General features: G+C 44.2%; 1 protein-coding gene across 4 annotated transcripts in view; it reads right to left on the bottom strand.

Annotated features, from left to right (window-relative positions):
* nsmfa (NMDA receptor synaptonuclear signaling and neuronal migration factor a) overlaps positions 1-13,551 on the bottom strand; it is a 50,842-nt gene that overhangs the window by 24,257 nt on the left and 13,034 nt on the right. For 2 of the 4 annotated variants that reach the window (XM_085463455.1, XM_085463457.1), the window contains exons 2-4: positions 5,114-5,175; positions 3,889-4,824; positions 1,369-1,435 (exon numbers count right to left, since the gene is read on the bottom strand). In XM_085463455.1, the coding sequence (XP_085319581.1) occupies positions 1,369-1,435; positions 3,889-4,824; positions 5,114-5,175 (1,065 nt within the window). The remainder of the gene's footprint in view (positions 1-1,368; positions 1,436-3,888; positions 4,825-5,113; positions 5,176-13,551) is intronic. The other 2 variants (XM_085463456.1, XM_085463458.1) reach the window with 2 other exon arrangements.

The raw sequence follows: 13,551 nt of genomic DNA, 5'->3' as shown, positions 1-13,551 counted from the left end.
GTCAGCCAACGCACAGACATTTTCTGTACTTGAGCTTGGCAGACTTACTCAGCAGCACTGGATTACACCGGACTTCCCTTCTGTCACATTTTTAGCCATTTTGAGTTTTTACATGAATTAACATTATTTGTGCTGACTGCGCTTTATAGTTGTTCAGAGAGCTAAACACGCAATATTAAATGTATTTCAGTTTTCATATTATTTGAGAGCACTGCGCTACATCCTGCTTGGTTCTCTCTTGTAATGATTTATTTTCTTTAACTCAGCGCAACAAGCAGCCCGATGATGAAGGTTAAATGATAGCATCTAAGTTAAGGAACAGCAGTTAAGGACGAGGGATTTAGATGAGGAAAAAAGAAATCAGGCAGGGAACAATACTCACGAGATCCTGTTTGATGGTCCCAAGATTAATTAGCATGCAAGAAGAGAAGCAAGAAAGAAGAAGAAACAGTTAAGGCACCAGAGAGCACTGAGTCTCAGAGAGGCAAAGAACAGAATCAGAATGAGACAGAGGAAGTTTATGTTTAATCTCCATGTGTAAAAACTAATAAAGTAAAGCCATATTAGTGCCGTAGGTTTGCATTTAATTATAGAATCAAACAGCTTTTGCGGGATATGTGGTTGAGTGTGACTTTGGGCTCAACAGATGGTGCAACAAGCATCTAATACAAGGTGAAAGGCGAAAACACAAAGTGAATGACTTAAAAAGAGGTAAAATGACAGTGAAGGGGAGAAACAGTTTGCTGGAAACGGTGGGAGATTCTGCATATTTTAATCAGAAGTTGTGACAGTAGAAATATTCTGCAACTGCAGGTGTTTTTGAGAGATAAATTCATGCACTTACACAAATAGGTGCACGCGTTTTTATTCAAACGTGCTGACTAATATTCCAGCTCGAATGCACATGCAGCATTGATTTTACGGCCCTCAAAAGGGGTGTTTTCAGGTTTTCGTGTAGACTAGTAATATGGACAACGATAAATATGATGATGCATATGAGATGAGAGTGATCAGTCTAAGCATTTCTTTTATTCTTCTTTGAAGAAAAACTTGTAGCTGATTACATTTTAACCAAAAGGAAATGTGAGAATTAACAAAATAGTCACTATGATGGATGTCCTCCTTAAGCAAAACTTATAATAGTTTGCAAGTTGATTTTTAAACTTGCTCACGGGGAAGTCAATGGCAGCCTAGAAGATAATCAATTAGAAAATCCTTAATGTTAAGTATGCCAGTAATGGTCTGTTTCTAGGCAGTTGTATAAGACATTGCCATGGTACGTTTACTCTGACCTTTCAAACAGCAGATCTGGCATAATTGTGACTGTGCATGTTTGTGTACGTGTGTGCACAGGAACTGGACACTCACGCCTGCATGGTTGTTGTAGCAGTTTGAAAGGTGAACATATTTTCCTTGGGGAACCAGTTGGTGTCCTCTGCAATTAGAGAGAAAAATGAGGTTTCCGAGTTTAATAGACAGAGAAAAATAGACCATATTGGCAAATGTCGTAGTAAATTTATTGGAAATATGAAATCACAAAACCAGCACCAGCACTTCACAGTCCAGCACTCCACAAATGGAGAGAGGGAGACACAAAGAAAGAGACGGGCAGACGAAGAGTCAAAAATACAGATCACCACGTTACAACATCAAACTCTCGATCCCCTCCAGACCTGAGAAGAAATAGATTTGAAGTAATAAATATAATATTAGCTTATTTTAATGCAGGCATCCGTTATTTTTGTTTTGTTTCCTTAGACTGATAAACACTGATAGCAATAAGTGTTATTTCTTGACATTTTATGAAGGGCTTATTTGTTACTTGTTTTATACTCAGGTATTATAAATAGAGTTTATATGGAATCTTAAGTTTAAAAAAAAAGTAATCTGATGGAGAAGATTTTCGTGAAAACTACCAAAGGTGTGTTTTACTAGTGATTTTATAACCTACATTTGCACTATTTTTCATCACTATAACATCCTTCATTCACTCGTCCATTTTCTTAACTATTCATCAAACCACACACCAAGCTGGAATCACCAATTAACTTAACAAGCATGTCTTTGGACTTTGGATACAAACCCATGTAGGCACAGGGGGAACATCAAGTCTCTACATGAAAGGGAAGACAAGAAGCTTCTTACTGTGAGGCCACAGTGCTAACCGCTGCACCACTGTGCCGTCCTTTAAACGTCATGAATTAAAAAGATGAATTTTTGTGGAGAAGTCTCGAGCCAATCCTCATTTTCTTTATGTTTTGCTTCCAAGAATTCATTGTAATTTTTAGAGCGGTCTTGAACAATAGTTCTCTCTTGTTTCAGTCCAGTGCTTATACCTGATCATTTCAGAGGAATGCTTTATTGTTGTTTGTTAAGCCACTTAACATTGATCTATTTATCACCCCAACATTAAAAGGCACCTAAGTAATGAACCAGAGCTGCACATAACAGACAATTTTATTCAGATAACTTTAACTTCAATCTTTAGGCACTTTATTACAAGAAGCCTGCCAAAAAGACCATGTTGGTTTCCATTTCTTTCATTGGATCTACAAATAGTATTTTGTACACCGAGACAAGTGTAATTTGTTGAAAATTTGCAGCGTGTCATTGAAAATTTAAGAAACTGGACAAGTGGAGAACATCATAGGCAATAGGAGGCCTAAAAAAAAAAAAAAAGAAAAGCCCTATCTAAATCAGATCAACAGTATTTTAAAGTCATGGAAACAGGCAGGGGAAAAAAGTTAAAATCAGACAGAAGAGGAGTGTCTACAGCCATCTGCAAAACACGGTGGGGGCTCTGTCATGGTTTGGGGCTTCATTTCAGCCAGTGTTGGAGATCTTATCAAAATTGATGGAATTCTGAAATCCAGTCCATTTTTAGCCACAGTGCAATACCATCTGGAAAGCTAATTGGCATTGGCCTCATTGTTCCGCATGACAGTGATCCCAAGCACACTGCCAACACCCTGCAAACTGTATACCTGAATGTCTGGATAGAAAAGCACACAATGAAACACTATCAGTCATGGATTGCCCCCCGGAGCCCGGACCTCAACATTACTGACACACAGTGGGATCATCTTGACAGAGAACGGAACAAAAGGCAGCCGACATCCAAAGAAGAGCTTTGAATGTCTTTCAAGAAACTTGGAGAACTATTCCTGAAGACTGCTTAAAGAATTCAAAGAAGGCTTTCCCAAGAGAGTTCAGGTTACGTTGAAGAATAAAGGCGGTCATATCAAGAATTGTACAAACATTTTTGCCTTATATACCATATTGCCATGTATGTTTGCACATGTTTCTATAACTTGTTGCACCAATTTTATATTTTCCCTAACAAAATATTAAGGAATGAGGAGTGGCTCAAGAGTTTTGCACTGTACTGTAGTTTCTTTTTGCCATTTTCTATTATTTTTTCTGCTTCTTTGTACTAATAAAGAGGCTTTAACTTTCAGCATAAACTGCCTTGAAGCAACTGTTGTTGTGATTTGGTGCTATACAAATAAAACTGTATTGAATTGAAGTGAATGTTTAAGTAGCTATTCTTATTGGTTTATATACAAAACATCATCACTGTTAAAGTTTACTAAAAATGTAAAATATTAATAATTACCATTATAATTATTTGCTTCACAGAGAAAATATACTCTTCTATTGATTCTGTTAGTTTGACTTAATTATATACATCGTATGTCAAATTTAAAGTGTATTTAATTTATTTAGAAATAACTACATAAAACTGAAAAAAGATCAAAATCTATTTCATCTCTGGTCCCATACCCATTCCAGCCACAGGGCTTTATGGAGAACCTTACACTACCCTCCCCCCCCACTTGTTTGTGCCTTTTGAGCCTCTACCTTCCTTTGTGTCCTGAACCCTCTCACCTCTCTCCAGCCCAGTCATCCGGTCCACACTCCACATCCGCTCTAGGCGTCGGTGCTGCTTGCCTGCCTCTCTCGATGCACTCTCCAGGTCCAGGGAACCCTGGCTTCGAGAGGGAGCAGTACTGCACGACTCACAAGCCAACCCGCTACACTCCGCCTCCCCTTTTCCACCTTCGCCCCAGCTACGAATGTTGTGGGCGCTGACCGAGGTCTGCAGTGGAGGCTGAGACAGGTGATGATGATGGTGGGTGTGGTGGTGTGATGCATGATGAGAGTGAGAGCCTGCAGCGGTTAGCTGCGGCTGCTGGTTGCTACTGCTGCTTCCACTTGCCGCGCTACTTCCTCCGCTGCTGGAAGGTGGATTCATGCTCGAGACATTGTGGTGGTGGTGGTTTCCATGATGGTGCATACTATGGTGATGGTTGCTGTGATGGTGGCTGCCACAGCTGCTGGTGCCACGGCCACTGCTTACGCGATGGTACTGGGTTGGAGACGATGAGGCGGAGGAAGGGGAATTGGAAGGCTGGATCGAGCCACCCCTAGATCCTACCCCACTGCTCCCCGACTTCTCCTTTAGGACGTCCAGTTCGAGGCTCTCCTTGCTGCCCTGGCCGGCGCTCATCAGCATACCGTGCTGGGTGGTGATGGTGTACACACGTGAAGGCTGCAGTGTACACTCCACACACTTCTGCTGGTCTTCCTCCACTGAGAAGCTGCGTTCGAGGGACAATCGTGCTGGTGCCTTGTTAGAAAGTGTGATAGAAGATGGGGTTGGCTGGAGTAAGCCCAGTGGCTGTGTCACTAGGCTGGTCTCCTGTTTGTCCTCACAGCCCTTAGTTTCAGAACAGGGATGGAGGTGGTTGTTGTTGTTGGGGCCAAATGTGTCACTTGGCGACTCCGGGTCAGGACCCACCAAGGTTTCACACAGAAGATGAGCTAGAATTTGAAAAACGAAGATGGTTATAAAGACAACTAAAAGTGCTAAAGAATGAGAAATATACCAAGGTGCTAAAGAGCAAGAAAACAGAAAGAGTGGGAAAAAAATGACAAGCTGGCACAGTGGATAATCATCTTTCTTCGGTTATCAGCTGTCATCGTGACACACCAATGAGTGCTTCCTGGCATTTCAGCAGAGGATGAGGTGAGAAAAGAACTAAAAGCATAAAGGAACACACACAGGGGAGATAGAGGGATGGACAAATGACAGGATGGCAGAGACGCTGACCTGATCCGTTTCGGTTTTCAGGGTGTGTGTGGGACAGGTACTCTCCAAATGCTCGCGCTGCTCTGTGGGGACACACACACACACACACACACACACACATACACGACACACAAAGACATTAAATCATGGGTGGAAAGGAGGTATGAGTGGGAAAGAAGAGAAAGGGGAGAGAGAGGAGAGAAGGGCAAGGGAATTGTAAATTATAATCCTAATTGCCTTCTTTGTAGGCTTGTACCACCCACAGATTAAGATGGAGCCGTTTTATCTCCTCGCTCCAGGCAACCCCAGCCTGAGGGAGACAGAGTTTGAGACAACAGGAGGCGATAGAGTGAAGGATTGTTTTAGGGCGACTTAATTTCTCAGTGGGTCCTCAGTTTGCATTGATAGGTGTAATTGCAGATGGCAGACTGTGGGTGTGCTGGGATTTTTTTGTTTTGTGGCTGCACTTACTATATCTGTGAATACTTGACCTTGACAGCAACAGACCAAGATTGTTAATGTGCTGGTAGAAGCAAAAATAGATGCTAACAGGTTAATCTTTTACTCACAACTCTTTGCAGGTTACAACACTTTACAGATACACATTTAGCCACATATAGCAAAAATTAAATACCAAGGAGGGCTTCTCCTTTAAAAATAATAGTCCCAGATCTCACGGTTGATTGACACTGACCTGCTAATGTTCCTCTAGTGATTCTGTGTAATGGAAAAGGGATGAGAGAGACAAAGATGTTCTTTCAGTGTCAGTATAGGTACTCTGGAGAAATGTACTGCAGTGATAACTACAAGGAATGACAGAGGAGAGGACATGAGAAGTGAGTTAAACACTGTATGCTTACAATGAGTTACTGTGCAAGAAGAAAATACCACTGTAGTAGATTTTACCATACAAGCAAACCACCGGCTAAGCTCTTGAAATATGCTGTTTATAGTTTCAACTTTCCAACAGCAAGCTCGATGAAAAAGAAACCACCTACTGCTCTATTAAGGGATCTATAATTCAGCCCATTTTAACACTTAATGTTTTTAATGTATTAATTTTACTTGAACACTGTCAGCTGACTGTATGCAGACTTTAAATGCTGAGTTTATCTCTAAAATGGAAGCATTATGCATATTATATTTATTTTTTAATAATAATCTGATGTGTTCACAATATCAATATCAGTTATACTAACATACTAGTTACACTAGTACTAATTGAACACCGCAGCCCAAATGCTCCTAGTGGTTATGCTTTCCCAATACAGCTAACTGCTGACGTATCTGTGCTGAAGAATCCCTTGTATGCAGGAGAATCTGTGGGTGTACACCTCCGCCCGGCACCACCGTCAATTATTAAAGCCTGTCCAGCACAGTAAGCATACACACACATACACAAACTGACTCACACAATCTCCATCACAGAAAGAGCCGGAGTGCAGTGAAAACACTTCTCTCACACAGTTTCTTATTGAGACACAGCTCTGTATTCTTAGTGCACTCTGTGCTCTTTCACCCCTTTAACCCTCAAGGCTCCTCTTGAGACAATGCACAAAAACAAACCTGACTGACAAACCTGACTTTTCCATTTAATGATAAAACCTGACCTGTTTATAGCAGTCCATATAGGCATATTCTACAACCTGTCATATGTGCCATACTGAAATGTAAGCAATGTAAGTGAAATAACTAGCAGTCCAGTAAGAGAAGTTAATATTCCTGTACATATTCTCACCTCTAGATATCTGTAAACCTTAAAAACTATAAAACAATTTTGTCCTTAAGTTTGACCCGAGCATAGAACCATATAATTGTGATAATATGTGTTCTGATCCACGTCCCTTCAGCCTCCTTCCATTGCTGTGATGTACAAATACTGGAATAAATAAAGAAATATAAAGCGTGGTTGTACAAATTAATGCACATTTTCCACATACAGTGGGTTTTGATAGTACTCTATTATATTGCTAATAGAACCATGCAAAAGAAGAAGATTGTGTCATTAAATGGCCAAACTTCACATGATAGAAGGGAAATACAACATTTGTGTTCATTACCTCATTACTCATTGATCAGCACAAGATTGGGAGCCTCAATTAAAAAACTGGGAGCAGAAAACAACATATAATCCCATCTTTAACCAAAGTGACATAAGTTATCTTCCTAATGGTTATGTTTAGCCCAATCCCCTGTACTGGGATATTGTCTTTCAAATAGATCACTTATCTCCTTGGTCCTTGGGTGCTACGAACTAAATCCTCTTCTGTGCTGGTAACATATAAGAAAAACAGACATGTTTTAATGCTGAGCCTCTTTTTTGAACCAAATGTAAGTAGTACACTATTTGGAATTGCATAGGTTTCTGAGTGTTAATGTGAGAAAATGTTTAAATATATTATATCATCATTATTTCATATATTTATCTTATGATATAAGAATATTGGAGGCAGCCCCTACTAATGTGACATTCAGCCACTAAAGGTGAGCATGGACCAAAAGTAAATGTAAGTAAATTTAATTGAAGTTAATTCAATTCAATTTAATTCAACATCAAGGCACTTTATACTGTTTAGGTCTAACAATCAGACAACCCTCTATGAACAAGCACTTGGTGACAGTTGGAAGGAAAAACTCCCCTTCAACAGGAACAAACCTCGGGCTTCCACACACTGTGGAAGAGAGTCAGAGATTAATAATAACTAACAATTTTAAAATAAAATCAGTTCAGTTTTATTTATATAATGTCAAATCACAACAGTTGCCTCAAGGTGTCGTATATTGTAAGGTAAAGACCCTACAATAATACAAAGACAACAGAGAAAAGCCCAACAATCATATGACCCCCTGTGACCAAGCACTTTGGCGACAGTGGGAAGGAAAAACTCCCTTTTAACAGGAAGAAACCTCCAGCAGAACCAGGCTCAGGGATGGTGAGGGGAGGAAGACAGGACTAGGTCATGCTGTGGAAGAGAGCCAGAGATGAATAAGAACTCGTTTTAATTTAATGCAGAGTGGTGTATAAACACACAGAGACTGAAAAGAGTTAAGTGAAGAAGAAACAGTCAGCGCATCATGGGTAACCTCCAGCAGCCTAGGCCTATTGCAGCATAACTGAGGGCTGTCTCAGGGTCAGGTAATTTATATGATAAGAGTTTGCAGATGCTGTAGTGCTGATCTTTATCTCAATTAAATTCACACTAGATGTTTTTGTATTGTTCACTGCTAAAAACATTTTGAAGCGTGAACTTTTTCTCAGCTCAATGAGGGCTCAGTAGTATGTGTATGCCTCTGACCCAACCTTTCCACGCTGGGGATTTGCAGAAAGGTGGTGCGGTTGTTAGCACTGTATTTGAATCCAGCTGTTTGTAGTTTCTGTGTTCTCCCTGTGCCACGTGCTGGTCTGCACTATGACAGCTGGGATAAGCTCTAGCACAAACCAAAACCCTGAATTGCATAAATGGAAGAAAATGAATGGATAGATGAACAGACCTCAGTTCAACAAGTTTTTACTGCAAAACAAAAACCTCACACAGAACAAATTAACCGGTAATTTTAAATGTTTCTTGTGTGACCGCAGAGTCTTTTGGCTTCTACACTGTTCACTGTCAATGGTTAAGACTGCAGCTAATGTAAACCAAACCTTTGAGAGTTTGGGGGTGTTGTTGAGGACTAAGGCTCTGCACGTGCTGTGTCACCAACCAGCTCCTTTCACCACATTTCTAAAAATAGCTCACCATGCCGCTGCAGTTCTGCTACAGCAACTTCTTCTCAGAAACCCCCGACTTCTTCAGTTGTAATGGGCATAAAGCTGCGTGTGCATGTGCTTGCATACGGACATGTGAGTCTAATGGTACTTAAGGGCATTAAGAAAAAGAAATGTTTTAGTTTGTGTGTGCCTGCAGTAACAATAATCACAATTAAGGACACTTGTGATAAATGTAGTCTATACTTTAATCAGCAGGTGTCCCTCAGAACCTCTGATACATTTTCATTTGGCCCACCTGTTTTATAATTCAACAGGCTGGGCACTCTGATTAGAATCAGCAAACAATGGTGCAAGAGGCACGCATTATCCATTATACATGAGAGGAAACAGAGCTGGAAATGGATAGAGCAGAACGTCTCTCAATCATCCACTACACAAAACCTTTCTCTCTACAGTGCCGTCTTATATTCACAGTTTTGCACCAGCTTCATATGTGATACGTGAGCACAGCACGGGGGCAGTGAGGTAGCAACTGATAAATAGTCTCCGGTGAAAAATGATGAAGGGAAGGGAAAGGAAGAGCTTGACAGTTAGATATGAAATTCGTCCTGCGTGCTCTCAGCCATGTGACCGGGGTTTGGGGAAAGAGACAAGTTAGGGAGGGGAGATTCTGAGGAGCAGGGAAGTGATTACAGCTGAGAGGAAGAGCAGTGTAGAAAAATGTGACCATATTAAAAATGAAAGAAGACTAAACCTGAGGAAAGACAGGTGGATAGAAAAAGGACATCAGTGTTTTTTTTAATTTACAATAAAACTCTTTAAATTTCAACAATTGTCATACTAACTAACGTAGTACGCTACTGTTTATTAGTACAGATGCTTAAGGTAAGCGTCAGAGCATCTGTTTTCATTGACTCTGCAGCTTAGGAGACAACAACATGAAAACGGTTGACATCCTGCTATGTTGTTGCCTACTTGGTGAGCTGCAATGCTGAAAAGTAAGCAAAAAGCATCACTTGTGTCCGTTTTCCCTGTTGCATCAACCATGTCTTGCATATTTATGATTGTGCATATCACCGTTGGGTACCTTAAGCTGTGATTATGGTTGATGCACTTGCAATTGTTTGTCTGAATTATCACACCAAGACAACCCTGTGTTACAGGCATGGTCCTTTAAGGGTGAAGCCTGATGGGAAATGTATGCGGGTGTGTGTAGCGGAACTGCCTGTCGGGTGTGAGAGGGTGAGCGGAGAAGGAAAAGAAAAGTAACGGTTAACTACAGAAGAGACGAAGAGAAAGTAAATAAAAGGAATATAATAACTCCCTCGGCAGCCAAAGTTGTATCGGCGATGCCCGCTGTGAGTAAACTGTTTCAGCCCACTGTACGCGGTGTTCGTGCCTTGGAGGAGAAATAAAGGTTCGGTAAAGCAGTTTCCTACGCCTCCCTCGATCTTCTTGCTAGCGGAGTTGACCTGTATAGTAAGCTGTTGCCGGCTGCGAGTCAAGTAACTGCCAGAGGTTTCCTTACTACGGTTCGGGGCCGCGGATCTGGCGCGGTAACACTGGGGGCTCGTCCGGGATAAAACTCCGCAAAGCGCCGAGAGAGAGGGAGCGAACTTTCTTTTTCTCTTTTCCCTCGGATGACAGAGAAAATGGCGGCTCCGAGAGATGCTGAAGGGGATGGCATGGGAACGTACTTCAGTAAGAGCAGCAACCCATTTTTGCCAGAAACCCCAGAGAGTGGCACAGCTAATGTGGACCGTGCCACTTATGTAAACAATAGAATCCACAGCAGCAACCCCTTCATCACGGACATAGAGTTAACGCCAGCGGCGAGCATAGCAGCAGTCTATACGACGGAGTTTGAGGCTGCATGGCATCTCACCCCGCCACCTTCAGCTCACACCAACCCTTTCTTAACACCAATAGCGAAGCAGAATGCAGTGTGCAGTGAGTTTAAGCAGTTGCAGTGCTCAGACTGCGGAGGCCCTGGTAACACTGCATCTACACCGCTCACAGTGGGACAGCATGGCTCGCATGATCACCCACCTCGGATTGTTACATCTCGGCCATGCAGCCAGCCATTCACCGCCATGAACTGTACCTGCAGTGTCCCTAGAAAAACGCCGTTTACTGAGCCAGCGAAGCTACACATTATGCCGGGTATACCCCAACCTGCGCAGTACAGCTATGAAATGCCAGCTCAGGGCTATTTTTCCCCAACAACTCGCATGGCAATACCAGCACCAGATGGGGGGTGTGGGCTTTGCAAGCATGACCAGGGTCACAGTTCAAAACAAGCCATGCCAGGGCCACGCGGCTGTTTTCCTGGTGTAGTGCAAGACGGGGGTTTTGCAGATTGTAGTGCTGATGGACAGACGAGGGGCAAGGAGAAAATTCCCACATTACAACCAGACCATTTCGATGGGTCAGGGTCATGGAAAGACTTTCTCTATCAGTTCGAGACCTGTGCAAAGGCCAACTGCTGGACGGAGAACACCATGGCTGTCCAACTGAGATTCAGCCTGAGGGGCGCAGCTGGAGCCATAATCCACAAAAACCCCAAATCTGCTCGCTGGAGTTACCAGAGGATTGTGGAGGAGGTGGAGGCTGCCTATGGGCCGTGTTCAGAGCATGCAGCAGCTACGGCAGAGAATCCGGAAACCAGGTGAGGCCCTGCACACCCTCAGAGATGATATATACGAGAAGGTTTCCATTGTGTATGCCAACCGCTCCGAGCTGGAGCAGGACTGCATTGCTGTAGAGATCTTCACTAATGCTTTGGCAGATGCTGAAATGGCCCAGAAATTGTTGGAAGAACAACCACGCACCCTGGCAAGAGCCTATGAAATCGCCCACAGGTTCGAGACAACGAAAAGGGCCGCCAGGGCAGTCACACAGCTTATGCAGCCAGGGCCACGAGTCTCTACAGCACAGGGGACCCGAACAGCTGCATTACGGGAGAGTGTTCATATGCTAAGTTATGAACCGCCGGAGAGGGCCCAAAGACCTATCCAGCGTGGGCGCCAAAGCTGGAGCACATCTAACAGGTCAAGCAGGAAGGAGGCTGTTTGCCATAACTGCTCCGGCATAGGACATCTACAGAGGAACTGCCCCTCTCCTCGCTCACCTGCCCAAAAGCCTGTAAAAGCTGCTAGAGGCCCAGCCCCTGACCCAGGCACAGTGTTCCACAACGGAGGCCAAGATGTGATGTGTGTAGCAATACAGGGACGGGAAATACGGGCCTTGCTGGATTCTGGTGCACGGCGGAATGTGCTGCCCCTCCACTATTTTAACACCATCCCCGCAGAGTCAAGACCTCAGGTGCAGGCATCCATTGCTCAGACTCTACAAGGCATTGGTCCAGAGGGATTGGCCGTTCTGGGCGAGGTCATCCTGCCTGTACAGGTGGGGAGCGGTGTTGAAACTGTAGACTTTCTTTTGGCCGACATGGCTGAAGGCACTGAAGTTATTCTGGGGCACCCTTTCCTGCAACAATCGTGCGCTTGCTTAGACTACGGCCGCCAAGAGATAACCCTGTTTAATGAAAAGATACCATGTTTTGGCGTGGGCCCTCGACCCCAGGTGCTTGTTGTTAGGGTGGCACGCACTACGGTTTTGGAACCAGGCTGCGAGTATGTGGTCCCCGGGTTTTCCAGCTCCCACTGTGCCGCCCATAGAGACATGATGCTAAGCCCTACAAAGGGCTTTGTGGAGAAGCACCAAGTACTGGTAGCTCACGCAGTTGTGCAACCTAGTAAACCCTCTAGCATCCCAATCAGAGTCTTTAACCCTGGGGCCGCAGCTGTCACCTTAAAGCGTGGTGCCGTGGCAGGGGTTCTTCAGCCCGTGCAGGTCCTGGAGGGGTCGGGGGGTCGCCCACCAAGGGTCCTGGCAGCCCTCGAACTTAATGGTACTCCCCCTGCTTCTGTACCAAGCCATTTGCAGGCCCTTTACGCCGAGAGCAGCCCCGGTTTGACTCACGTTGCCCGCTACGATCTGGCAGGCCTGCTGAGGTCCTACAGTGATGTCTTCTCCACTGGCCCGAATGACCTTGGTCGCACTGGTGTTGTCCAGCATGACATCCTGACCACGCCAGGGCCACCAGTTAAGCACCCGCCGCGCAGGATGGCAGGGGACAAACAAATAGCGGCCGACCAGCAAGTACAGCAGAGCTTGGAGGCTGGGCTAGCTCAACCTAGCAATAGCGGCTGGGCTGCTCCAATTGTGATGGTGAAGAAGAAGGACCAGAGTCCCAGACTATGCGTGGACTATAGACCACTAAATGAGCGAACCCTTAAAGACGCTTATCCCCTGCCACGCATCCAGGACACCCTTGACACGCTTTCTACTGCCAAGTACTTCAGTACACTAGACCTGACTTCAGGGTACTGGCAGGTAGAGATGACCCCCAGAGCCCGAAAAGCAGCTGCATTTTGTACCCATAAGGGATTGTTCGAGTGGAATGTGATGCCGTTTGGACTGTGCAACGCACCGGCCACATTCCAAAGGCTTATGGACAGAGTCCTGGCTGGGCTGCAGTGGGAGACATGCCTAGTGTACCTAGATGACATCATTGTCCTGGGCCAGGATAGCACCCAGATGCTGGAGCGGCTCGAGCAAGTGTTCATCAGATTGCGTGGAGCCAACCTAAAACTGAAGCCATCTAAATGCTGCCTGTTTCGGGAGCAGGTGGCCTATCTGGGCCATATCATCTCTGCTGGAGGTATTTCCACGGACCCCCAGAAAG

Source organism: Copadichromis virginalis, linkage group LG7, assembly GCF_057382275.1.
Source record: "Copadichromis virginalis isolate Kocher_CV1m ecotype Utaka linkage group LG7, C_Virginalis_male_GT1.1, whole genome shotgun sequence".
Taxonomy (NCBI): Eukaryota; Metazoa; Chordata; class Actinopteri; order Cichliformes; family Cichlidae; genus Copadichromis; species Copadichromis virginalis.
This window is presented reverse-complemented; position numbering and strand designations above follow the sequence as displayed.